Source organism: Penicillium subrubescens (genome assembly GCF_028828155.1).
Source record: "Penicillium subrubescens strain IBT 31985 chromosome Unknown utg000003l_segment0_segment0, whole genome shotgun sequence".
In the NCBI taxonomy this organism is placed as follows: Eukaryota; Fungi; Ascomycota; class Eurotiomycetes; order Eurotiales; family Aspergillaceae; genus Penicillium; species Penicillium subrubescens.
In genome coordinates this window covers 2,624,802-2,650,379 of record NW_026643153.1, presented here as the reverse complement: position 1 = coordinate 2,650,379, position 25,578 = coordinate 2,624,802, and the positions used below count along the sequence as shown (strand labels likewise).

Here is a 25,578-nt window from a genome sequence, read left to right as displayed (position 1 = left end):
AACCCTTGGGAAAACCGAAACTGGATACGCTTCTCAGATCTACAGAGCAATATTCGAAGTCACCCATGCCAGAATTGTTTCTCTTTGGCATTTTAAGTCTGAAAAAAATATAACTCTGGTTAGAGTGTAGGCATCATATTAGGGGTTTTCAGCATCAAGTATTCCAGTCTTCATATTCTTGCAGATATGTAACGACAGTGTGGAAAATCAGTTATAACAAAATAGAAAAGCCCATCAGTCACCAAAACATCCACAAAAGCAACAAAACCCTCGACAGACAGGCTAATCCCTCCATTCAACAGCCCTGAACATCCCAAGCCGCCATAAGCTGAGCAAGAGTATGCTTCAAATCCTCCGTCGCAATGCCAATCTGGCCAGTGCAATCGCTGTTCTTGTAGAGGCGAAGCACGCAGTATTTGATCCAAGTCGGGTTACTCCCGTCGATGGTTGTGCCCGTGCCACAGGCTGCCTGGCTACAGCCACGATTCTCGGTACTATCGGCCTGGCCGGCGCAGGTTTGGAAAATTCAGGCGTTTGTCATGGGGAGGAGGGTGATGAGGGTAGCCATAGTAGCACTGCTGACCTTCATTTTGAAGATTCTGAGAAGTCTCAAGGAAAGAGGAAGTGGTTTTGAATGAAGATTGTCAGAAATTGTCAGAATTGATTGAGCTTTGTTTGGGAGGGAGATGGCTCTTTGGATTGTGAATGGCGTCGTCTTTTATACTTCATCTCGCAGTGTACTCTGGCAATGTTGTGAAGGTCGAGGCATTATCGATTGCGTCGTCAGCGTCCGTGTTGTTCGTATTCTAGGGCTGTATATAGTTCATCGCGGATGATCGACGTGCAGAAAGGCTAATTTGAGAGTCTATATGTCCAATTAAAGACACTGGAATGTGTGGGGAACGAACGGAACAGTTCCTGTGGGTGATCAAGCTTATCCAGGCAGACGTAACATAGTGGGCGGCTGAAATCCTACCTTCCTGTTAGATCTCCACATCGTATAATGGGACTGAATCGGGACTCCGGGTAACAGGAATTGAGGCATTGCTGCTGCAGGTTTCCATGGTACATGTCTGATGATCGAGAAATGGGGAGATGACTTTCATGAGACTAAGATCCTACAGAAAGAAAGATATCTAAATAAGAAGCAACACAACCTTGGAAGTCAAGCCACCAAAGAGATTTGAAATGGGAAATGCTTGAATATATCGGTGCGAAAAGTAGGTGCTGTAGAGGTAGGTATGACCCCAGGTTGCCTTAATGTAGACTCATTTGGTATGAAACGCCAATATATTCAACTAACCCTTGTTCCACTCTATAACTACGACTTGAAAGATTGGTCTTTGTGATACGACCTGGCTAGGCTGACATATATAGAAAGCGAATAGAACGCTTCAGTGAATGGGCCTGAAGGAACGCCTTAAACCTAGAGGCGTATCGGACATGGATCCAAGCATCAGGTGGTATAGGTATTGCTGCCCAGCCCTCGGAAGGAAGGTATTTTAGAAATGAAGGCATCTACAAGCTCCTTTTTTCCCCTATACTGTACTATGTGTGCCCCATTATTGAAGTATAGCAAGCAAAGTTAGTAAGCATATATATCCGGCCGTCACTCTGCAGATATTTTCACCAAGTTAGGTACGAAGGTATAACTAGAGAGAAGACTGGATAAGCATTCAGTTTGGTATCTTTTTACAAGCACTGAGGTTGAATCGACCAAACCTGTTTGCTTCTCGAGTCAAACGACCCCCTCCGATAATCAAGGCCAACGTTGGGGAAATCGAAATTCACCGCCAGTTTCTCTCTACCCAACAAGCAAGCGGTGACAACCACCACATAGCCAATAATTTAGATCTTGCTCACCGTTCAACTGACAAAAAGCTTATCCCTGTCTTCAACGTCGCCGCCTAGTCTCTTACCGTGCAATCGGAAATTGCTGACCCTGTACACCCATCACCCCAGTCCCCAGTCCAAATTCCAATGCCTGACACCTATAGGTCCTTCCACCGCTCGTTCCCAACCAATCAATTTAATGGCACTGACTTCCACAGCGCCTAATTTGCAGATTACAGTTTGCCAAAGACTGGATATTGTACATAATGTACATGTATGTAGATACGGACGCACATGCAGATGCGGTTGCGGGACCATGGCTACCTTGGCTAGATGCATTAGGCCGCAAGGCCTATTGAGTATGTGAAGAGGAAAGAAAAGTCGGAGTCGAAGTGTCTGTAGCAAATAAAGAGATCAAACAAACCACCAAGAAGGAAGGATCAAAGAAGCCCACCGAAGATGCATCGTCCGCTCTATTATCAACAGCAACCAGGCTCACGGCTGATAGCGGGTCTGTACATGCCGAATGCATTTGGCTGCGCCGAAGCGTTCGAGAAACGGGTGCTAGTTGCTATGTTGGGATGTGATGGTTACTCGACAGCGACCATAATTGAGAGATGACCATGTAGGCCCAGACTAGCTTGAATTAGGGGATAGATGAAAGGATACCGACTTTGGGCGTTGACTAGGCATGGGCTGGTCGCTGGTTGGGTTGCTTGCTTTGTTTGTTGGGCTGAATGCGAGGTCATAGTGGCTCGCCACATTCCTTGGTCGCAAACGTTTGAGAGCGATAGAACAACTCGAAAGACGATTTGATGTTGCAGATAATAAGTGTCAGACCTACTAAGCTAATAATATAACAAAGTCTACGGTCGCTCGTGATATACGAGACTGACTCTGATGATAAACGAATGAACTACATAGATAAAGAGGCGCGGGATAGACGCAGTGGTCAAAGTGATCAAGGGCCTAGCCCGATCCAATCGTAAATCTGAGATGAGCCTACCGAATGAGTACATTGTACAAGACCAAGCATCATTGACCAGACGTGCTGAAAGACAGGAGGTCTGAGGTCAGAGGTCAGACTGCTACAGTGTCATCCAGCCTATAAGCATTCATACCTTGCCCCTACGCTCCCCTTCCTTCTCCCTAGTATGAGTCAGGGGTGGCGACTACCCCGTGTTATGTATGATTCCTGGACAGATGGCATGCTTCTCGATCCAGCCATCCTCAGCGTGGCCACCATCATCAATGATCAAATCCACATCGAGAATTTCAAATCATCTCTCCCCGCGACACGTCCGGGGATTCGCGGTGAGGGAGAGACGCGACCGTCACAACGACGCCCCGTGCGGACCGCGGATGCAGTTCCGGACGGGCTTAAGGTTACTCATACTGCACTTTCGTTCTGCTTTGGACTTTCTTCAGGACCTTTGTGGTGTACATTAAGTGTACTACATGTACTGCATCGGGGACAGAGCGCTTTTTGTAGTGACTGTGCGGCTGGCCGTGTCACATTCTCCGGAGTGGAGTGGAGACGATCAGAGGATCTGGGCCCCTCTTCCCCCACGGGGTGTGAAGCTGGTTTCCATGGTTCGGCCTTTGATTTGGCTTCTGCAAAGAGCGGAGGGATCAAAGCTCCATATTTATTTTTTAATGCTACACAAGGGAGCTTCAGAGCTAGTGATTTGGAATATGAGAATGCAAGAAGTACGGAAGACTTGTTGAAGCTGCTTCCCCTCTTGAAAGAGCGGTGCTCGATCTAGAACCTTGCAGCTGTGGCAAATGCAAGTCCAGACTTATAGACGTGTGGCTGCGAGCTATCGGGTGGCAGTGACGGAGAGGCGCGCGGGCAGTCGGGATGCTGCCAGTGGCCGTGTACACTATCTACTGTAGGCCTGTAGCTACATATCGAGGCTCTACTTTATCCAGGCCTTGTAAAGGCTGGATAGAAAGGAGCTTGCTGCATGTGATGATTGCTTCGAAAGTACAAACCCTGCCTGTCTCTTGAATAAACAGTAGTCCTACCAACTAGTCGGGTTAGAAGACGCCGGTCAAAATGCGTCCTTGCTTATCCCGATCTGATTTAGAGATCTTGCATATGAGACGCAGCTGCAGGGAGGCCCCGGGGAAGGTTGATGGGACCAAGCGGGCGGGAGGGCCAAAGGACCGCCATATGGGCTCAAGTATTCAAGGTTGTGAGGTCAAGCCTCAGGACTTTGATTTGTCTATCGAATTCTAATTGAGAGCTAGGGTATATATCCATCTGCTACATGTACATTTTTACTGTACTTTCTATCGGGGATGCATTTCGGTTAATAGAGTCTACCGATCTGATGTTTGCACTGAACACAACTCGGAGAACAGCATCAAAAGTACGTGAGATGTGCACAGAGACACTCCCTACTCGGATATCTCCTCCACTTCGGACTCCTCCGGTCGGTCGTCGTAGAAGTGGAAATTACTTACTCCCCATGAAGCCGAAAGAGCGACCTGCCTCGTTCGGAGCCCTCATTAATCCTTCAGCCACTCCATTTCCCTCACTGCCCATCCGTCCACTTCCCGAGACTCCATCAACTGCTCCATCAGACTCTCCATAGTTAGGCAGGAACGGATTAATCTATAAGCACGCAATTAAAGGAACACTACTCCGTACAGTATGTTCCTGACTATCCGCCCTAGACGATCATAAAGCACCCAGCAAATTGGTAACAGGGACTAGACTAAGAGGCTAATGAAACACCGAGGCACTGGGAAAAGAAAGGGGGGCCGAAGGGCCACGATCACGACGCGATGGTGATCGATGGACCGCCAGCCGCGGCCCGTCCCCCGGGGAGCTGGACCAGACAAGACAAGTGGAAGCTCGGAGTAAGAACAGTAGTACTAAAGAAACCGCAACTGTGTTGCAATTCAAAGGTACAGTACCGAGGAACATGTCAAATAGATATGAAGGATGACAGCCCGTTTTATTTCCTCATTAAGCCCGACAACTCTCCATCTCTAACAGACACAAGGCCCAGGCCAGACCTCCCCGGTTAGTGGTTACAACTTACGTAGGTGTAAAAAGGCACCTCCCATGATCCCGTTTCCCCGACGGGCCGCGATGTACGAAAGATGGAGTTGGGGCTGTTGTGAAGAGTGCATCTGATGTCAAATAATGTTTAAATGTGACGGGTTTCCTGGACCCCGGGACTCCAGCATGTGCTGGACATTGACAATAAATATTATGTACAGTATATTTATTTCCCAGCGATCATCTCTCTATCGGAAGTTGACCTGTCGACCGGACCCGGTCCGATGGTTATGGGATGTTTAAAAAAGGGAAAGGGGATGTTTATGGTGTACCCGCGAGAATGGAACGGGTCCACTTGGGGGCGCCGGGGAAGAAGTGCGCGGGTGCCGCTGGCGGAAAACGCTAAGCCTGAGAAATATGTAATAATAATAATTAACTTGAAGAATAATAGTCGGCGCGGTGCGCGCATCTGCGCCCCATCGAGCAGCAAGTCTCCGGGCGATGTGTCGAAAGGGCCAAAATACCAAAGCGAAAAAGGTACGAATGAACGAGGAGAGAAGGGATATGGTGTTTTTGTTTCTGATGTGTTTCTTGAGATATGCGACAGTTTCAAGGAAGGAATAATCCACCATTCAAATATGAGATTTGACTAGTTAGTTAGATACAGCAGTGAACGACTGTCAACTGTCGAGGTGTCCTCTTTCAAAGGGACTCGGTCCGGACTCCGTTGCAATCTAGACTCCCCCAGCCCGGAGAGTCTGACAAGGGAAGTGACCCATTGTGGTTAGACTCCAACACAAAGAAAAGAAGAAGCCTTGTCGGTGGACGGGTAAATTGAGTAGGCCAAATCTTTCAGCTTGATTGGCGCGAAAACCTCGGTCGCAACTCTTCCACCTCTTTCCATAATCCCTGACCTTGAAGGTTACGAACCCGTTCGACCTCGGGTATTTCTAAATATTCATTTGCCAGGCGGACTTCCGGCTATGATTTGCGGTTTAGGAGCACCGCTTACCGCCGAAATGTCAAATGCTAAATGCTAACTGTCTTCCGGTCCTCCTTTGTGCTCCTGTCGGCGTCTGGTCGGATTCATTTCATTGTTAGTCCTTTGCGGTCACATTTCTGAGTTAAGAGGGCGATGGCAGGATCGACGATGGTTGATGGGTTTAGGGATTTGGAATCTAGTTCATGTCCATGTTATATCCAACAAAGAAAGGACGTCTTTCTTTCATTCCTAGCAAGCCTCTGGTGCTATACGCGATAGTCACTGTAGAATGAGATGCGACCGCTAGTCCGCCAGTCCACAACAGCCGAATTATTGAGACAGTGGCAACTGGGTATTTCGCCGGTTATAGTCCGGTTCAACGCTCATCCCTCCGCTGCTCCGTGTGGAGAAAGTAAGAAAAGACGGGGAAGTGCCCGACGCGGAAACGATGCCAATTATTTCGAACCTTTTTTCTCTTTGTGCCCTTCTCTCCCAATCAGAATCTCTTGCGAAGCCACAAATTAGGATTCGACGGAATTGACGGTTTCCTCTGCGGAGACGGACCCGGCCGTTTTCTTGTTTCCGTCATGGTCTAGACGACTACTATGGCGCGGGAATGGTAAGAGAATAGGAGAGTGACTGCTATTCTGTTGTGTTATGAAATTATTATTTCGATAATTTGTTTACTATTCTCTGATGGGTAAACTAGCGTGCCTCGTGTGTCTCTAGAGGTGTTCCAGAGGCCGGTTCGTGGATCCTCAAGGTGGCCCCCCCATCCTTTGGGCATTCACAAGCACATGAAAAAGGATCCACGGGCCAGGCGGTTCGAAGGTTCTTCTTCTCCCGAAAACTCGACCCGAAACGGGGGTCGTCGGGGAGAGATGGACCCCGGAAGAACTCGTTCACGGTTCAATTCTGGGAGAATTCCGGAGATTCTCCATGTTTAGTAGTATTTTGAATTTCCGAGCTTGTGGAACTGGGGAGAGTTTCGAGATCCCTCGGCTTTTAGGTGATTGTGTAGTCCGAAGACATGAGGATCATAAAAAGAAGTGGCTTCGTCCCTCGGTCGCGCGCGTCGCCCGGTTAATTTTTTTGATGTGATTGACTATCATCTCTATTATCACAATATACGGTGTATACCTATCTATCCTACGCTACTGCAGATTGCTCGGGACTATTGATCCTGACTCGACCATCTCCCGTCTGTCAACTCCGTCCACGCTATCTGTCAAAGAAACGGTGTCGACGTGTTTGCTTTGTCAAAGACCAACGGGATCCTACTCCTACTATCGCACTACTGATACATCCCCGTGTTGGAGTGTTTGGGCGATACCTTGCGACCGACTCTTACTATACTTACTCATCACCAAGACTTGAGCTCTCGCTGCACTGCATTGCAGCCCTTCCCGCGACATCGTGCTTCCGGAGCGGTGAATTCTGGTGGTTCATTGAATAATTGACCATCTATTGGACAATTTGCATTGAGGCTGGGGTCCATTCTCTCTTGGTCACCGCAAGAGAGACAATCTGATTTTTATTCCCATCGGATCAGAATCATCAGATCCCCCGCTGCACCTCATCTCGTCCCGCCCTTTCGGGGAAACTCCAGACATCTTTTTCTCAGATCTTTGGGAGACTGCAAGGGATGCACATTTTCCTGGGGATCTCCAGCATTCCTCGGAAACCTGAAAAACAACGATTATCATTGATCGGATTTGGATGATTATTATGATCTTGGGAATCCCTCGGAGATTCCTCACCCGCCACTGACATACTGTTATCATTACCATCAATCGATGGTGTGTGTGCACTACTAAGTGGTACTTATTTTTTTCTTCTTCCTTCGAATCTGATCTCTCGAGTGTCAAAGGGAAGACTTTAAAGGCACATCCGATCTTCCCCGCGGACATCGCGCAACCTGCGAAACCGATACATCGAAACTCCCTTTGGGGGTACCTTTTCTAAGGGCGGCTGTCATAAATCGCAGTTCCGCAGCCCTTATTTTCCTCTGACTCTGATTATTCTTATTTTCTTTTTTTACGGTGGTGGGCCAGTCCGATTTGTTGATCCGCTCACGTTGATTGATTGATCGTCCGCCTCACTGCACGGAAGCCGCTTCCGCCTGATTGTCGGGTCTTTTGGGTTGTCTGATCTGACCCAAAAAAAGAAAAAAGGAGAAAAGAAAATTAAGAAATTATTATTTTAATTTCTTAATACTCTTTATTTTTCCTATTTATCTATTATTTTTTTCCCCTTTTGGGTGTCTCAGTGTCTCCCCGTCGGGAGCTGCAAGGGTACGGCGGCAGTCTAGAAGCCCTTTCCCCGGCTTTGATCTACACACCGTCTCTTGTCTCTTGATCTTTTCTCTGATAAACACTCCTCCATTTACCCTCCTCGACTCATCCACTTTGACCCTCTTACCTGTCACCGTCTCTTCACCTCCACACACCTTCTTATATCCTGTCCTCGCTCCACTGTTTCTTCAACAACAGTCTACACCTTCTCGACCATACTTCCACCATCTCCACTCTCACCACACTCTCACCATACTCATCACAATGATCCCTATTCAGTCGCGGATACGCGACATGGCTCTGGCCAAGTCCAGTGTCGTGGCCCCCTTGGCCAGCACTGATCCAGCACAAGTTAGCTTCTCATGGAGTGGCAGTTCCTTCGAATGCTCGCCTCTCTCCAACCCATCAGCTCCTCCTCCTACGCCCACCGACTCTCTCCTCGACATCCACCCTCGCAAGTCTTCTTTCTCTAGTGAATATGGTATGGGCGCCGCCTGTGCCTTTCCCTCCTGGCCCAAGGGGACGTCTCTATCTACGGAAGAGACTCACGACACCTTCACCAACGCCTATCTCTCCGACGAAGACCTGCTCTGGATGCCCGAGAACGCCGGTGCCGAGCCCCCGGAGCTGGATGAGGAGGCCACCAAGACCCACGAGATGGTCTCTTCCATGACCATGGAGCAACAGCTAGCACGCATGCGAGCAGTTGCCGAGGAAGAAGATCGCCTGCGCTTCCTGGCCAAGGTTGAGGCCCACGCCCGCGCAACCCAGGCTATCCGACAGACCAAGTTGGCCATGCACGACAACTCCTCCAGCACCAAGCGCAACAAGAAGCGTCGAGTCGTTCCAACCCCAAAGCGTCGCGCCCACTCGTCATCGGCCAAAGTATCAACCGTGACGCACTAAATTGTGAGCCCACCGATGTACTATATTGGTGCGGCGCGGGCGCTTCTCCGAACTTTACGACTTCGCTTCTTGGCTATTCCCTGGGACGCGATAGCCTCTTCTCTTCAACCATATTATTATTTTTTTTCCTTCACTTCGCTTCATTTGCCAACAACCAGCAGCACCACTATGACCATCACCCCCACGTCTCTTACCCCTCCTATGCGGAGCCTGGAGACGGACAGACCCGTGGGACCCATCGGGCTCCGAGCTTCTTTATCGTATCACCCGTGATGCTCCGCGGGCTCTGGACGAATCAGATGCCAGGGCCTAGGCAGCTGCGAGATCCGTCAGCAGTTGTCGATCAGTTCACGGGCTGGTCCTCTCTCATTCTGCAATAAGGCCAACAGATTACCTCTTCGGAGTGCCCAGTGGCTCAGTGCCCAATGCCCATGACGCCAGAGGGGCCTTATCGCGCAAAACCCACCGGGGATCTCCACCACCCCCGCGCTTACATAATTTCTCTACGCTGTCGGCGCTTCCAGAAATCTCCCACTTCTCACAGAGTACTCAACACTCGTGCTCCTCTCCATCTTCACCGCTGGTTGTTGGCCCCCTTTGACTCATAACTTGCCTTTACTTTTTCGCCTTTCCCGTTGATTCCCTCCGACAGTTTCTCGCATGGTGTTGCAGCGCTGGATCTTGTTTTTCCCATTTCTGATGATTTGTTTCCGCATTATTATTCCCTGGTCGTCTGACTCTATTTGCATCCCCGAAACGGTCCCGGTGTTTTTCTTCATGATTATCTAGCCTGCTTCTTTTTGCTTCACGCTTTGATTCCCCCATTATTATTTCCTGTATGCCCTGTTTTAGCGTTGTCATGTCTTCATTTTTTAGCTTAGATACCCATCCAATTTAGTTATTATTTCTTCATGTCATGAATTCTTTTCTATTCAAACATCCAAAATCTTCCTAGTTATTTTCGTCCGCCCCCGATATCGCGCCTCATTTTGTATTTTACCCGCTCCCGCGCACTGCGCTATCTGGGATTTTCCAAGCCCTGCGCACGCCACACGCCACCTCTCTTCACCTTCATGTGTTCCTCCCCCTCTCCCCCCTGCACCGTTCGTCCCGCGCCTCGCGATCCGCGATCCGCGAGGTGTCGGTGTGATGTGGCCCGCTGAGGGACACACGGGGGTATACATACTCCGCGTTGGGCACGCTTGGATGTCTTTTTGTCGGTCAGGATTTCTAGTCCCGTTGTTAGGTTAGCTTTTAGCAATCGAAACACGTCTCGTCTGGAATCATTTTGTTTGTGCTATGACAAATTAAGGAACATGTAAATGTAAATGCAAATGTAGACCTTGTACACATGAAGGTACTGTACCCTTGACCTTGGCCCCTTCGTACACCACAACAACACACGACACCCTGGCCTGGCCCCCGCGATAAAAATGGAACAACCTCCCTCGTGTAGGTATCGATGCAGCCTAACACTAACGTAACGTGGGCCTTCAGCCCTGTCCTGCCTTCCCTGCCCTGTCACTGCCCTCCCCGGTCGGTCGCCTCGTGTAGATACGACGTGGTAATCGGCTATCGGGCATGAGGATGACTGGGCCTTACATTTCTTCAGTTCTGGATTGTGGATGGGGACGAGGGAGGGGCTGTGACTCGCATCTGACGGTTGGCCCTGCAGATGACATGCAACGGTGAGATTTGGGGGTTTGGTTGGAATTTGGGGGAGATTGTGTGCGTGGGGGTGCGAGTGCGACATGATAGTTAGTTGGTTATGGTATTAGGTAGTAGGTATGATATTGTCTATAGAGAGAGTATGGCGGGATAATATGTGAATCATCGCAAGATGTAACCAGATGAAGTAGATCGTATGGCGATCTGAGTTCGAGATTCGAAATGTCAAGAAGTACCTTGAGTATCGATCGGATTTCTAATCCACGTCGAGCTTGAGCAACGCTGGCAATCTGACACCATTCCTACTAAAACTAGAAGTAGAATGGATACGACATGGACCAACAAGGCAATAATGAGTTATCTGACGTTGACACTGGGCGTCATTGTATTATCTCCCCGAAAATCCAAGGGAGAGTAGTGGGGGAGGGGGGATACATCTATTTATCAACTGGAATACTCATTTTTACCAACAACGGCGACTCCGGCCGTCATCTGCTGGCGCCTTCGCCCCAACGCTGAATGTACCGACATGTCACCCGGAAGAGTCGGTGAACTGGACAAAAGTCCCACGGGAGATCCTATTGATAATACTTGCTGATAATGCAGTTCTTCCATATGCACGAAACAAAGTACCGCGCATGTGGATCAGAAATACGCCATGCAGGATAAGTATAGCGCTGTGTCAGATCCTTCACGATCCATCGTCGGCTGTTGTAGGGTAAATAGATAGACCCCGGTTAAATTGCATTCTCCTTCTTCAGAAGGTGGTTGCTCTATTCTATAGTCATGATGCTCTAGAACACTTCAGACTTCATCCACCTTGGAAATCCTGTATCTAAAACACAAGAAAAGGCCCATTATCCCCCTCATTCTCCCTCGCATAAGGAATCCACCCCCCAACACGATGATACTCCCCCGTCCCAGCACCCCTCCCCCAAAAAGCCTTCAAAAACCTCAACGCCGTAAAATTACACCAAATCCCCATCGCCGCCAATAGTTCCCGAAACCGTTTCTCAACGGCATCCTGTCTACTCGGATCATCCCAACACTCCGTCCCGGCAATAAACAGCGGCACAAAAATATCATGGGAAAAGCTATGCACCGGCCCGGCAGTTAGAAATTCTATTTCCGCCAGGAGAATAGGCAAAGACGTCCCGATTTCCGCGGTAGCTTCGGTTATCGGGGCGAGGCACTGGTAGGCGTAGATCAGACTAGCGTGGTAGACGGCCCGGATGATCGCGTCCATCCATTTCTGCGTGTTGGAGCCGTGCGTTGTGATTAGTCGGGTTGTGTCGGCAGAGGCTCGGGCGTGTGCAAGTTCGATCTTGGCTCGCCAGGGTGCCATGTCGATGGGAGGCAGGGGTAATTGTGAGTGTGAGTGTGAGTGTGATAGTGATTGATTTCCAGTGGAGGGGTTCGCTTCTTGGGAAAGGGTGTATCTGCGTCTTTCTTCGGCGGTGATTTCGCGGAAGACGCCTGTGAAGGTGTGGAAGTAGTCGTCTAGTAGTGTTGATTGTGGGTGGAGGGAGTCTGTTATGAAGGGTTGTTCGATTGAGAAGGCGCCGATGTTGCGGAAGACTTCGATATCGGCGACTTCGCGGATTATGAAGTCGATTGCAGCGTTGGGCGACTTGTTGTGTCTGTTGCGCCAGGTGTAGCGCTCGATGAGGACGCGGCAGGCGTGAAGATGGAGGTTCCAGTCTGTTGAGTGCGGGATAAGCATTTCGCCGTAGCAGAGGACGAGTGTTGTTGCTAGGATCTCGATCAGAGTTGAATCTCGAGAGAGATGGTCGGATGTTGAGTGGTAGTTTGCTAGCTCGGTGTTGATTTTTTGATTGAGCATGTGGAGACTTGCATCGCGGAGACGATGGTTGATGCTTTGAGTGGGATTTGTTGTAGGTAGAGGATTTGAAGATGTGAATGATAGATGGGCAGCTGCAACACTCAGGATCGAGAGGCCAAGGCATTTCGAGCGCTGTGCTAGCGGAGCGATAACTTTGCGCCATGGATGGTCCGGTCGATCAACCCAGGTCAACCGGGGCGCGACTTTGATGTTGAAATGAGTGAATAGATTGCGGGATAGAATGGCTGATGTATAGCTATCGACTAGGGATCTGTCGATTGTAGGTGATGGTGTACTTTCAACCGATATTGGAGAAGTGATCTGATCGGTCCATGAGACAATATCACCTCCAGGAGAAAGACTAGTCCGGGGAACTAGAGCAGCACTCGCAGATGTATCTGCGTCCTGAGATACGTCCCCGAGCGTGCTGACTGGTGATTTCTCGGACGGTTTCTGTATCCTGGTGACACCAAGGCCCCATTTGAGTTGAATCGCATCATATCCAGGGCATTGAAACTCGCGAATGGTACATTTGCGACATCGCGGAGTGCTGCGATCACATTTAATGCGCCGTTTGATACACCGCCGGCAATCTAGAGATGTCAGACAGGTCATTGATGAAGGGAAATCCGCAAGAGGCCTGCCTACCTTTGGCAGCAGTCTGCCGATCTGGGGGTAAAGAGGAGATGCGAACGTTCAACATCTTATCGACTGTGTTCAGTCCGAGGACCTAGAGCTATGGCTGGAATCGGGTATGCTGCGACATGGCCCTATACTCGGGTATACCATCAATGGAGGCGTCGATGCTTTGCAGTCTCGATTGTTTGAGATTTGGATGATCGGTCGTCGGTCTTTTCTCTGTAGCGAGGCGAATTTCTCCTTTTGCCGACCCCGCAAAAAGGACGTGGGAATTGTGGTGGAGCAGTCAACAGCCAATCAAATTGGGATGATAAGGTACCAACAGGAACTCTATTTTTTGTTCTAATATTCTTCTATCATTTTAAGTCGGTCTAAGCGTTGTGTCTTAAGAGAAGAAGAAAAATGAGAAAACGTATGGTAATATGTTGTTGAATTCTTAGATACATAGTAAAGCCTCCTCATATCTGAAGAAGAACGTGCTAACTCCGTAGAAACTCTCTCACAGCATTGGCCCATTTATCTCCGTTTTTGTATGTGAACATTTCACGAACACTTCCATTCTCAAGCCCATCTATAGCTTGGGCAAGATCTTCGCCACTACCCTCGTCTTTGATATCCTGAATTGGGTAGAGATAAGTGTGGAAAGCAAAGATAATAGCCCCGGAATTTGGAAGACGGTGGAGGGTTTGGCGCTCGCAGCGCAAAAATGTCTGGATGTAAGACAGTTTTGAGTCACAATACCATATGACTTGAAATAGAGTAACAACATACCTTTTCAAGATCTAGGTCCTCCACGGAAAGATTCTTCAATGTTCCTTCAAACGCTGGCTTGCTCTTGTCAAAGTTTGAAAAAAGCTCCTCGTCCACTGTAAGACTCCAATTGACGCGTTTGACGTAGCGACCAGGGTCAAGCCTAGCAAAGAATCTATCCATACTTTTCTGCAACTTTTCCTTGTACCCAGGTACCGGGCCATGGATTTCGGCTAGCTTTTTGCCAATCTTCTCCTTGGGCTGGAACCCAGATGGGAAGCATGCGGCATAAGCTTCGAGAACATAAACTTCTTCACTGCTATCTTCTTGTCTTTGAGGTAGAAGAATAAAAAAGTCTTCGTCGACATTCTGTGCAATTGTTCTCAAGGCGCCATGAAGAGGAGTTGAAACTGTCATAGTCATCGGCAGGGTTTGACGTGTTACCAAGTTCTCTAACATAGCAGTGGAGCTGTCTTTGTTCTCATAGATCTTGAAGATAGACGGATACCGGACAGGGAGATAAGTTTGAAAAAGGTAATTGTACAGCTCTTGCACCGCAAGTCGAATCCTTGTGTCTGATTCGTTCGTGACTCCCACGACATCATCGGGATATTCTCGGAGAAGGGATTCTCGAAGACTGAGTCGCTCCGAATAAGTCTGGTCGAACAGCAACAAGTCATTGCGGTCTACTGTTTCAATCCCTAGTGGAATTGAATACTCAGCGCTTGTCTGGGAATAGATCATCTGGGTCCTGGAACGTACCCATTGTCAAATGATACTTCGGCTTGAACGGCCGAAAGACAGGCGGCTTGGTGGAGTTCAATTTAAAGTCCCTGATCAGTTCAATTCTGAAAGCATCGTTGGCTGTGACTTTACTGAGAACTGACGCTCTTTTGCCATACCTAGAACCTTGATAAAGCCGTGCTAAAAGAAGAAGCACTGCGAGTACCAAAGTCGACCAGAACAATGAGACTGGATGCGTGTCTAAAAGAGCCTTTGGCTGAATGATCAAGGGCCATTCTGAAGTGCAGGCTCGGCCAAAGAGCCGAGAATTCATCCCTCTTGCTTGAACTTTAGATCACCAGCTGCTTCGTTGGTCCAAATGCTGCCGTCCGATCAGTTTTAAGGCTTCTTAGATGTTGAAGATTAGAATCGAATATATTTCAAGATGTGAAAGAGATTTGTGATGGACCTACGAGTCAGAGTCGGTCCCTCCATCCGATGTCGGGATTTCGGGATTGTGGGGTAACCACCCAGCACCGTGAAGTTTCTCGTCATAGTTCCATGCCTTGGATTAGAGAATGAGAAGAGAACGGTAGGTATTCTATCTTGCTATGTGATTGGCAGTCTAAGCAAGAAGGGAGTTTGGGATCCACTTTCATTGTCACTTTCTCCCAAAAGTTACTGTGTTGGGTTTAGCGGACTTGCGATATCCAATCAAAACCAATTCCGTCTCGAGATTGCGAACAACACAACTCCAAGCATACATCGAAGATAATTGCAAAGTCCAAGGATTCGAGAGAATTCACGGAGTCTGAGTATATATTGTTGAGGTACTTCAGCTTGCGCACCTCACGGGGCAAATTAAAAGGACAATGCGATGACCAGATCCTTGGCGATGGTGATTATTGATCATAGTGGTTGGTCGAACGTGCTGGCTTTATTAGAGTCGGCCCGAAATCATCTACTGCTTGCCAGATCCCTCAAAGGCTCTTTCTCGGTCAAACGAACCTTTCCGCGACTAGTGACGGCTCGGCTTGCAGAGAAGAGTTCTTTGGATGCGCTTAGAAATGTCTGGCATTGGAGAAATGGCAAATGGACCCTACCATTAGGAACCCCTGTTCAAACAACTTTGGGAAAGAAGTAGACTAGTTTCAAGCAATGTATTGCAACCAGAGGTGTGAGCTTTATATTTGTAATTTATCTATTGAGAATTGGAACGCGCGAATATGAAACATTACAGGCCACTGATACTGGGACGCCCCTGATCATTCGGCTTTAAACAATCACCATGCTTTCCTAACAGGCTCTTCAGAAACTCAGACCAATTAGAGAATAGCACATCAAGGTTGTTTCTCAGTAAAACAGAATCCCATGATCGTCAGGCCAGCTCCATTGTCGACTACTCATCATTTCACGTGAGAGGCGAGGAAGCTTGCAGCATCACCGGCATTTGCACCATAAGTCAAATGGGCAGCAGTGATAAACAAAGTTCCATCACAGACTAAATCGCCTACTGCACAATAAACTTTAGTTTGATCCTTCGGGTATCCGGGGATTCTACCAGCATCCTGGAGATTGCGAGTGAATCCAAAGAGGACCACTGCCTTGACTTTATCTTTCACTCCCGTAGATAGCTTTTGAATTGCATTATCAATGACGGCACTTCCCTGGCTAGAAGGGTGTTAGACACCAGTCCATAAAGAAGATCGATATTGACATACCTGTATCCACCAGCGACAATTTTGGCGTTGGGGCATTTAGTATTGCACTCATTGAACATGTCCACTGCAGTTTGAATATCTTGAGGCGCTGTGTTCTGGGGGAGGAGGTTCTCTGCCAGGCCGGCTGTATAGGCACCCCCAATACCTTGACAGCCCACATTGCCTCCCAGTTGGAGAGCTAAATCATCACACACGTCAGGCCCGACAACAGTGCCCTAAAAAGTCAGCATAGCTCTCCTCGGATAAGTTGCATTCTTACCATATTACCAACTTCTGTCGACCCTCGAGCAAACAGAAACATAACATCTTTGCAGTTCCCCGAGGTCAGGTCATTGGCGGAGATGTATTGCCGGCGGCCCAATTGTGTGGGTGACGCCACAATCAAGGGGGCAAGTAGTAATGGAAGGAAAGCCTGGGAAAACATCATGAGAATTTGAAACGATATGTCCCTTTGCAAACTTTGCTCTTCTGATATCGATTGAGAGAGGCGCATGAAGAGCATTAAATACTTCAGAAATATCGCCTTGCACATGGTTGGAATGAGTCGGAGACCGAAATTTGAGGCTTCGGGTAGACCCTCCCAGGAGAACATTGTGTTTCAGTGGACCCTAGAAACGAATGGTTCCTGATATTCAACAAGACCTGAAGAATTGAAATTAAGCTATCGATGCTATCGATCATTAAGAATATTGGCCTAAATTTGGTCGAATCGAAACGGTACAGGCCTCGGCTCCGAGGATATCTCGACGAAGCCCACTTCCCACTAGGCATTACAGACCACATCAAACACACAACTACTCCACGTGCTATAGAGTTCTTTTAATATGACTAGGAGATGCGTGGAAACAACTGTATGAAATTTGGGAAATCCAGGCCCATGGTTGAGAGAATCAGAACTCTGCATTTCTCAAAAGTACCATCTATCGCATACCTAAATTTGTGGCGGCTGATGGGCACCGCTCAAGAGAGTGAATAATCCAGAGTAAGTACTTCAGTCCATGTAGTTCCTGAGCGGATATTTTGATTCACAATCTCCATGTGTCGGCCAGGAATCGTCGACGGGGCCGTTAACCAGGGGCCAACTACAAGCCAAACCCGTAAACTGAGCTCTGAGTTGTGCTTCTACTTCAGATACTCGGCAAGTCTGTCGTTGTCTGAGGTACCGAACTAACCACTGCACGATACCGAGGCTGATTATTCTTTTCTAATCGGCGTCAGTTCAACTGCTGCTATCCAACAGCCATGCCATACCGAGTATATGCCTCATATTACGTGTGGAAGGATCAAGAAAGAGCCTGAAGGTATATAGCAATACTGGGTCATTCGGGGATATGGAGTCTCTACCTCTCAAAGCCGGTGTGCTCGAGGCCCATGAATTTGGTATAGCGGATAAAGTCAAGTGTATTATCGGGAATCACGTATGTAAGATTATCTAAAGCCCCTTGCCGAACAGTTCCTCCCCAACTTCTTTAAGCAATGGTTCCTTCTGCAAAGCCGGAATCTGGGCCTTGCCAGCAACAGTCTCTCTCACGCCCATCGCACGGCAAAGATCAATCAACATACCATCTACGGGTGCCTCATAAACGAACAGGCCCAGAGCAAATAGAAGACCATGTAGAGCTTCGAGGCTTTGATCCTCACGCGAGACAGCTTCCAATAAGGATGCAGTCAATTCGACCTGGTCCTCTTCTGGGAGACGATCAGGATGTCCGTCGATTCGGGCATTGTGATTGAATGCAGCAAGGTTGTAAGCGAATGAAGCGGCGACCACGCGGATGTTGGATTGTGAGTCGAGGAGGGAGTTTGTCGCTAGTCGGAGGCAGGTTTCACGTAAGAGGGAGGAAGGCGAGGCGAGTTGGTCTGGGTAGAGTGGGGTACTGAACAGATTACAGGCGAGTTGGAGAGCAACTATGCGAAGGTTGTATGGGCGTGATGATAGGTCTTCTTGGGAAAGCGGTGCGAGGAGAGTGAGGAGGGTGGCGTGATTGGTTTCCTCGGCGAAGTAGCCGCTCACACGGGGGTCGAGGAATAGCAGGCGGATGAGATCGACTACTGCAAAGTGACTATCGCTAGGAAGAGTGGTGTAGATTGATTTCAAAGTCGTAGCGAAAGCGTGAAGATCAGGGACTCGAATATCCGCTGCGGGAGTGTTGCCATTGCTTGTAGCATGACGGAGCTTGACAAATTCTATGACTGGCGCGACACTCGGGGCATCTTTGAATGCCGCTGGAACCTTCTGCACGAGCTTTTCCAATGGCGGAACCTTCTTGTACATGACGAAATTGGTGATTTCTCGCTGTAGACTAGGTAGTCGTAGGTTCCGATGGGGATGAGTTGGATTTGCCTGCTCAAGGAGCATTCGAACTCTACCCTTGAGCTGGGCAGGACTCGCGCCAACCCATTGATCCTGTTTTTTCCCCTTGAAAAAGGATATGAAACTTGGTGTGGAGCGCACGTTATATGCCCTGCTCACGTCGTAGGCTGAGCCGACATCAACCTTAATGAGCCGGCCATTTTCACCGACCTCCTCTGCGAGCTGGTCATAAGTCGGATAGACAATTTTGCAGGGTGGGCATGTTGATGAGGTAAAGAAGATTACGGCGAACGCGTTTGACGCGGCTCTCAATTCGCTCTGCAGTTGTGTCAAGCTACTGACATTTCGAACTATGCCAAGTGGCGACGGGGTCGGTGCCATTGATGGAGGCGCCGCAGGAGCGCGAGCAGGTCTTGCTGCTGCAGGCTGAGCACTTGGTCCAGGGACGGGACCCAGTCCAGAGCCTTGTGTCACACCTTTCAGAGCGGCCTCGATTTGAGGCTTCATCATTTGACCAAAGGGCGTCTCCAGGAAAGTGCGAGGCAAATTCCGGATATGATCTGGGATACTCTTGCCCACTAGAAACATGGCAAAGTCCTGTGTAAAGTTATTGCAGTTGTGAAGGAATAGATCGTAGGACTGCAACATGTCAGAGATGGATAGCTATAACCTGGGCGGGTTCGGCTGGTGACATACCTCGGGAGTATAGATAGTAGACAGGGAGCCAAGATATTCTTCAATGACTTCGCTGGGGAGCTCCGTCTTTCCCATGTGGACCCTTTCCATCGGCTGGCCATGGTGAGTACTGCCCGGCGCGGCTGTCTGAATGCCTTGACCAAAGTAATACTCAACCCCACTAATGACTAGCGAGGTGTGATAGATGGCATCTATTTGAGTACCCGTTAAGGGTTGAGAGTACTGAGAACCATTTCATGTCAGAACGGGCTTCTCATTGATTGTTGCTTGGTTTGTGATACGCGTGAAATGTCACTTACCACTCGCGCAAGACCCTGTGGACTAGTCAGTGAGGCTGCACCCGGTCAGAGGAGAGGGACTTTTTTGTACCTTAGACAGGTCATAGACGTAGAGCTCAACATCCATGGTGATATGGTGTGTATTCGAATTTGAGATCCAAAAAGGGTCCGGTCCTCGTGTTGATATGCGCCAGGCTGGTGCAGGCACCAGGCGGATCACGTCAGCACCAAGACCCGTGAACCTTTCGGAGGCCTTCGACCGACTTCTCCTCTTGGAACCACGGAATTTGACGAGTAAAGGAAGTAGTGAAGAATGACATTTCTTGTGATCGGTTCTAAATCAAGTAGTATGCATATTCAAAAGATTTTCAAATCGTCTTTCCTTCGGGCGTGAATATTTTGTCTATCGCGATAGCAACTATGGGCTCTCTTCTGACCAACGTCATTGACCCGTGACAAGATAGCCACAGAAACCGCCTCCTCTATCTAGATTGTTTGTCATTCTGAGTTAGGAACGATGCTAATTTTCTAGGCAGTTTGCTATTAGAGATTCACAAAGTAGAAATTAGAAGTTGTATATACATACATAACCCAATATCCCACTGTCTAGATAAAACCTCGGCCGATGTGTGCCTTCCCACCTCCCCCAACCTCCGTGATCTCCATCTCGATCCCGACAAACTACCTACACTTTCACCAGCCCCAACACCAATCACAAGCCGCGCAAACATCTCCTGGGCTAGAGTCATGGTATATCAATCCACTGAATATCATTGAAGCAGCAAGAACCCCGACTGACAATCTCCCCAAACAGCCGCCCAAGAGGCGCGGAGCTCCAGCTAGCTCCTCCACGACCACCACCGCAGCCCCCAGACGCACACGCTCCAAGCTCGCAAAGGAGAACGACATCACCGCCGAAGAAGAAAACGAAATAAAAGAAGTCTTCCAACTCTTCGCCGATGCGAACGAAGACTTCCCCGGCGAGAAAGATGGCGTCATGCCGCGCGAGGACGTGCGCAAAGCTATGGTGTACGCTGCATCCCTCCACTAGGACCCCAAAAGCACGACCCAGCATCAATCTACTTCTCCTATCAGCCCCAGAACACAAACTAACCACCAAACCAACAGAGCCCTCGGTATCCCACCCACAGACTCAACCGAACTCGCCGACATCCTCTCCGCCGCCGACCCAACCTCCACCGGCTACATCCCCTACAGCCCCTTCGTCTCGGTCATCGCCGCAAAACTGCGCTCTCAAGATGACAATACCCGCGCTGCAGAAGTCGATACAGCGTACCAGTTATTCACGCGGGGCTCAAACGGGCCAATCTCGTTGAGCCATTTGCGGCGCATTGCGCGCGAGTTAAAGGAGGACTCTATTGATGATAATTTGCTCAAGGATATGATTTTGGAGGCGAATGGGGGTGCTGGGTTGAGTTCTGGTGTGACTCTGGAACAGTTTCATGATGTTATGATTCGGGCGGGTGTCTTCAAGGTGTGACCTAGGGTCGAGGGAGGGTCATGGTCGGATGATGGACGATTGTTCCTTAATTGTGGATCTTGTTCGTGTACATTGGTAATGAGTGGATTTCGGTTTCCTGGGTTTAATTCCTGGTTTGATATATGGGCTACAAGTGGCGTTTGTGAATAGGGACTTATGGCGTTGATAATTGCATAGCGCTGAGAATCCATTCGCTGTCTGATCTTGGTCTACCATTCGATGATTGCGGTCCTTCGAGGTTTAATGACAACTAGGAGACTTAGGTTTCTCCCTTAGGCATGTCTACTATTTACTAATTGCAAAAAGAAATCGGAGACATAGCCCATTTAAGAACTGTTATTGGATTGTAGATACATGCTGTCCTCTGTGCGATTCGTGCGGAGAAGCGAGAAGAAAATTAAGTCCGGTAGTCGAGAAAAGAAAAGCCCCAGGAGAAGAAAGAAGCACCCATAAGAAGAAGCAGAAAAAAAGAAGAAGGGGAGGACAGCAGAAGACAAGACCCGCGCATCAACTATCAAATTCCTCCGAAAAAGACCTCTTGCAATACACGAAATGTTCAAGGGAAGCAGCGAACAGAGAGATCATGGTGTGGTGAGCGTCACGTTTACTAGTACAATGTTAGTACATGGACAAGCCTCACGAGCTGTCAAAGGACTTACGGAAATCTCGGCCATGCCGGTATCTTCACCATTGGCGGCCTGAGGAGCAGCACCGGCGATGGGAGCATTGCCAGCAGCAGGAGCATTCTCGTTGCTGAAGTAGTCGACCATCTCGGCATCGAGCTCCTCAACAGTCTTGGGCTTACCACGGCCTGGGTTGCGGCCACGGCCACCACGAGCACCGCCACGGCCGCTGCGAGCCTTAGCCTTGTTAGCGGCGGGCTTGGCGGCAGTCGCAGGCTTGGGCTGAGACTTCTGACTGTCAAGAAATCAGCATGGAACTACCGGAGAAGTAGCAGAGGAAAGACTTACACAACACGCTCAGCCAGTGGCTTGGGAGCGGGAACGGTGGGGGCGTGAGAGGCATCGAAGACGACTTCGATCTGTTGCAAACATCAGCATACATCCAAAGCGGCCATACATCAACTGTCATCCTCACCTTCATAGGACGGCCATCGACGTGGAGTCCATTGAGCTCCTTGGCAGCCTTCAGAGCAGTGTCGGGCTTGTTGAAGATGATCGAGGCAATGCCACGGCTGGTACCGTTCTGGTTGTAGGTGAGCATCACTCGCTTGACGGGACCTGCAGACTTGGCAAAGTATTCCTATAGCAAGAACAGGGAGGATCAGCATTTTTGCCTGGAAGTTCGAGCTAGAGTGATATGTAGTCGAATTGTCGAGTGAAACAACGGCGACAGCGCGAAACCAAGACGAGGGCAATCCAGTAGTAAAGAGCATCAGCGAGCACACAGCAGCGACAGAGCATCATGTCGAATGTAGTCCTCCCGAAGACAGTATCCAGCACCACATGCAACAAATGCACAAACGCATATCTAGCCTTGCCCACAACGTTGTATCCAAAATCCATCTTGCGTATCTTTCGCAACAATATCATAGCACTTCTCTTTTCCATCAATCACCAAGAGAGCGATCAGAACGAGGGACGACGGGCCGGAAAGCGTAGCTAATGCATGCCCACACATTTTGCACCGCAGCTAACACGGATCTCCGTCAAAAGCCTCTCGTAATCGTTTGGAGTTGCTAAACCTCGCCGCAAGGTAGACGTTCTGTATGCTGATTTCTCAGCCTCACTGGGACGGGGTATCACCCCCTGAAGCAGTGAAACCCCTCGAGAATATCCTCAAGAAAGCGTCTCTGGGAGCGTTGAAGTGTATTCGCCGCTGCAAATAATGGTCCACAGATATGCTGATGCGCGCTCGCTGATGCTCGTCCCAAGGTCACAACACCAAGAAGGAACAGGTGAGAGAGGACTCAAACAATTCGGCCAGAGGTATAATTTCAACCTTTAAGCCTCGGCTCAGTACCGAGGGTGTCATGCAGGTGTATCTCCCAAAACCAAGTAGGCATGGACACAAGCAGAGGACATCTCGTGAAAGTACAGCGGCAGAGCTCAACTTCCCGCTTCAGGAATGCCAGCCAGAGAATGTTTTCTTTTCACAGAAGCTTAGGGAAGGAGCGTCTTTGCCTTGGGCCAGAAACATCAAGCGACTACCACACCAAGGATGGGGGTATGAAGAACATGACAAGAGGTGTGTGAACGCGTGTCGACGTTGTTGGCCCGAGGGGTTCGAAACAAAGATGGCGATCAAAGCCAAGGCGCAAGCCTGTAGCTCAACATACCTTGATATTGGCCTCAGAGACATCGGAAGGCTGCCGATAGAATTAGTGGATGCACAATCAAAGACTAGGCGGGGAAGAAAAAGGGGAATCGTACCAGTCCGCTCACGATGATCTTGCTGGAAGCAGTCGGGGCAACAGGGGTGGGGTGGACGACCTTGGCCGCAGCCTTGGTGGCCTTGGAAGACTTCTTGACACCGCCGACGGAAGGCTTTGCGGCGGGGCGACGACCAGCGCCGCGGCGACGAGCGTTCTGGCGACGGTTGCCGACGAGATCGTCGAGAGACTTGTCCAGGTTGGCAGACATTGTGATGGGTTTGAGGGGATGAGAGAGAGGAAGCAAAGCTGGCGATTTGCGATCACAAGCTGACAAGTCGCGACAAGAACGCGTATTTGATGGCTACGAGATGTAGCGCAAGTTGGCAGTATTCGAAGGCGAAGAAGATGATGATCGGAGCTGATCAAGAGGTTGTCCAAACGGGGGGAGAGGAAAACCAGGAGGTGGGAGAGATGATGGAGGGAGATGAGTCGCGGGAAGGATGGAAGCGGAGGGAAAGGGAGAGGAGCCTGGAGGGAGGAGGCAGCCACTGGCCAGCGCTAACCTGTTTGGGAAGTCGGGCACCATCCGGGTTTTGCTTGTTTGCATCGAGGCTCCGAGGTTCTTATCAATGATCATTGTTTATTATACATTTAGCTGCCTGAAACAAGACAATGACACTCAATATGTTCTATCCTGATAATGTGTGCATGTTTCTTACGATTGAAAATGTGACAATTTTCCAATAGTGAGACTACAGCCATATCCCGTAGTTGGAGCAGGCACAGCCCCCAGCCGACATCGCCCCCAAATTGGCTTCTCAAGTCTTACATACTGCCAGCTGCAACCCGGGTTGATCAGGAAGAAAAACAAGAAAAGTTCATACAACCAGGGTAGAATTACTAGTTTCATTCTATGTGGGCTGTGAACAAAAACAATGGAATGACAGCCCGCCAACTCCGTCCCAAAAGAAGAAAAGGCTGAATGCCAATGGCAAAAGCCATGTGTATGGCTACAGAATATAAATGACGCTTTCAAACAATTGCAGACATAAGACGTAAACAATAAGGAAGACAAGCTAGCTCTTGAGAGCCTCGAGACGATCGCGCATCTGGGAAAGAGTCGCCTCCTGGTCCTCGAACTCCTCCTCGGGCTCGGCAGCAACGGGAGCCTCGTCCACAGGCTGAGCAACCGGGTTGGCAGGGGCCTGGGAGAGCTTGCCCTGTAAGATTTCTTGCAGGATCTTGTCAACTTCCTCTTCGGCCTCGTCGAGTTCATCTTCAAATAGCGAATCATCGGGCAAGGCATCGTCCACATATTCCTCGATAATCCCCGCTCTAACGAGCTCCGTCGAGAGTTGGTGCATCGTAGAAGTCAACTCCGGCATGCGCACCAACATATTCACGTCTTTCATTATGGCAGTAGACTTTTGGAGACTACCCTGGATTTTGCGAACCTGGAACGCTTCATTCACTTGCATTCCCACACTTTGTAGCTGGGCGCGGCTTGTAGATAGGCGAGTGGTTTGTTTCCGAATCCGCACGAGCTCCCTCGCAAATGTCTTCGTCTCGCTCATCGCTTGTTTGGCTTGCGATGGGTTGCGTTGTGCGCGCCGGGAGGCATTGATGATATACTGGCGGGTCTTGCTATCCAAGGCTTTGAGTTGATAGAGGTCCCGATCGAGCTGCCGTGTATTCTGGCGAATGAGAGCATTGCACTTCCTCATCTAGACATGGCCAGTCAGAGGGTTATTTGTGGCTTCAACTCAGCGGTTTGGTGAGGAGTGCATCGCTTACCTGGGCTTGGGGATCTGGCCCAAAGAAGACAGCCTTGAGGGTTTCCATGATTGTGAATTCCAATAGACTCGAGAAAGCGCAACAGATGAGTATTCAGGGTAGGTCAGGCGGCTGAAGGCGATGGCGAGTGGTTCAATCGGGACTCAGGATGAGGATCGACGTAGGGTGATCGGACGAATGGCAGCGAGCATTCTCTGAATGGCAATAATAAGTTGAATATGGTTCCAAGGTTAGACACGATTATGGGATCTAGGAACGAGACAAGACGCCCTAGAGTCCGTGACTGCT

The 25,578-nt window shown here is 49.3% G+C and overlaps 9 protein-coding genes across 9 annotated transcripts; 3 read left to right on the top strand and 6 right to left on the bottom strand.

The window, feature by feature from the left end:
* Positions 1–340: 340 nt before the first annotated feature.
* Positions 341–634, top strand: N7473_004994 (uncharacterized protein; the record flags this gene model as incomplete). Its single annotated transcript, XM_057150934.1, has 1 exon — positions 341–634. One exon carries the CDS (start codon positions 341–343, stop codon positions 632–634), a length of 294 nt encoding a protein of 97 aa, XP_057011044.1.
* A 7,752-nt stretch (positions 635–8,386) lies between these two features.
* Positions 8,387–9,028, top strand: N7473_004993 (uncharacterized protein; the record flags this gene model as incomplete). The annotated part of the gene is made up of 1 exon (XM_057150933.1): positions 8,387–9,028. One exon carries the CDS (start codon positions 8,387–8,389, stop codon positions 9,026–9,028), a length of 642 nt encoding a protein of 213 aa, XP_057011043.1.
* Positions 9,029–11,531: 2,503 nt separating this feature from the next.
* Positions 11,532–13,242, bottom strand: N7473_004992 (Zn(II)2Cys6 transcription factor; the record flags this gene model as incomplete). The annotated part of the gene is made up of 2 exons (XM_057150932.1): positions 11,532–13,132; positions 13,188–13,242. The coding sequence occupies 2 exons, from the start codon at positions 13,240–13,242 to the stop codon at positions 11,532–11,534; spliced, it is 1,656 nt and encodes a 551-aa protein (XP_057011042.1).
* Positions 13,243–13,657: 415 nt separating this feature from the next.
* On the bottom strand, positions 13,658–14,694 carry N7473_004991 (heme-dependent oxidative N-demethylase family protein; the record flags this gene model as incomplete). The annotated part of the gene is made up of 3 exons (XM_057150931.1): positions 13,658–13,888; positions 13,950–14,629; positions 14,691–14,694. 3 exons carry the CDS (start codon positions 14,692–14,694, stop codon positions 13,658–13,660), a joined length of 915 nt encoding a protein of 304 aa, XP_057011041.1.
* Positions 14,695–16,057: 1,363 nt separating this feature from the next.
* Positions 16,058–16,796, bottom strand: N7473_004990 (uncharacterized protein; the record flags this gene model as incomplete). Its single annotated transcript, XM_057150930.1, has 3 exons — positions 16,058–16,322; positions 16,373–16,587; positions 16,632–16,796. 3 exons carry the CDS (start codon positions 16,794–16,796, stop codon positions 16,058–16,060), a joined length of 645 nt encoding a protein of 214 aa, XP_057011040.1.
* Positions 16,797–17,804: 1,008 nt separating this feature from the next.
* N7473_004989 (bifunctional C97 family peptidase/thioredoxin family protein) lies at positions 17,805–19,787 on the bottom strand (the record flags this gene model as incomplete). The annotated part of the gene is made up of 4 exons (XM_057150929.1): positions 17,805–19,325; positions 19,383–19,604; positions 19,682–19,696; positions 19,752–19,787. 4 exons carry the CDS (start codon positions 19,785–19,787, stop codon positions 17,805–17,807), a joined length of 1,794 nt encoding a protein of 597 aa, XP_057011039.1.
* A 620-nt stretch (positions 19,788–20,407) lies between these two features.
* On the top strand, positions 20,408–21,161 carry N7473_004988 (EF-hand superfamily Ca2+-modulated protein; the record flags this gene model as incomplete). Its single annotated transcript, XM_057150928.1, has 3 exons — positions 20,408–20,410; positions 20,475–20,689; positions 20,789–21,161. The coding sequence occupies 3 exons, from the start codon at positions 20,408–20,410 to the stop codon at positions 21,159–21,161; spliced, it is 591 nt and encodes a 196-aa protein (XP_057011038.1).
* A 604-nt stretch (positions 21,162–21,765) lies between these two features.
* On the bottom strand, positions 21,766–23,764 carry N7473_004987 (putative RNA annealing protein Yra1; the record flags this gene model as incomplete). The annotated part of the gene is made up of 6 exons (XM_057150927.1): positions 21,766–21,768; positions 21,821–22,079; positions 22,133–22,203; positions 22,260–22,424; positions 23,461–23,490; positions 23,555–23,764. 6 exons carry the CDS (start codon positions 23,762–23,764, stop codon positions 21,766–21,768), a joined length of 738 nt encoding a protein of 245 aa, XP_057011037.1.
* An 808-nt stretch (positions 23,765–24,572) lies between these two features.
* On the bottom strand, positions 24,573–25,338 carry N7473_004986 (ESCRT-III subunit protein VPS24; the record flags this gene model as incomplete). The annotated part of the gene is made up of 2 exons (XM_057150926.1): positions 24,573–25,220; positions 25,291–25,338. 2 exons carry the CDS (start codon positions 25,336–25,338, stop codon positions 24,573–24,575), a joined length of 696 nt encoding a protein of 231 aa, XP_057011036.1.
* Between the last annotated feature and the right edge of the window lie 240 nt (positions 25,339–25,578).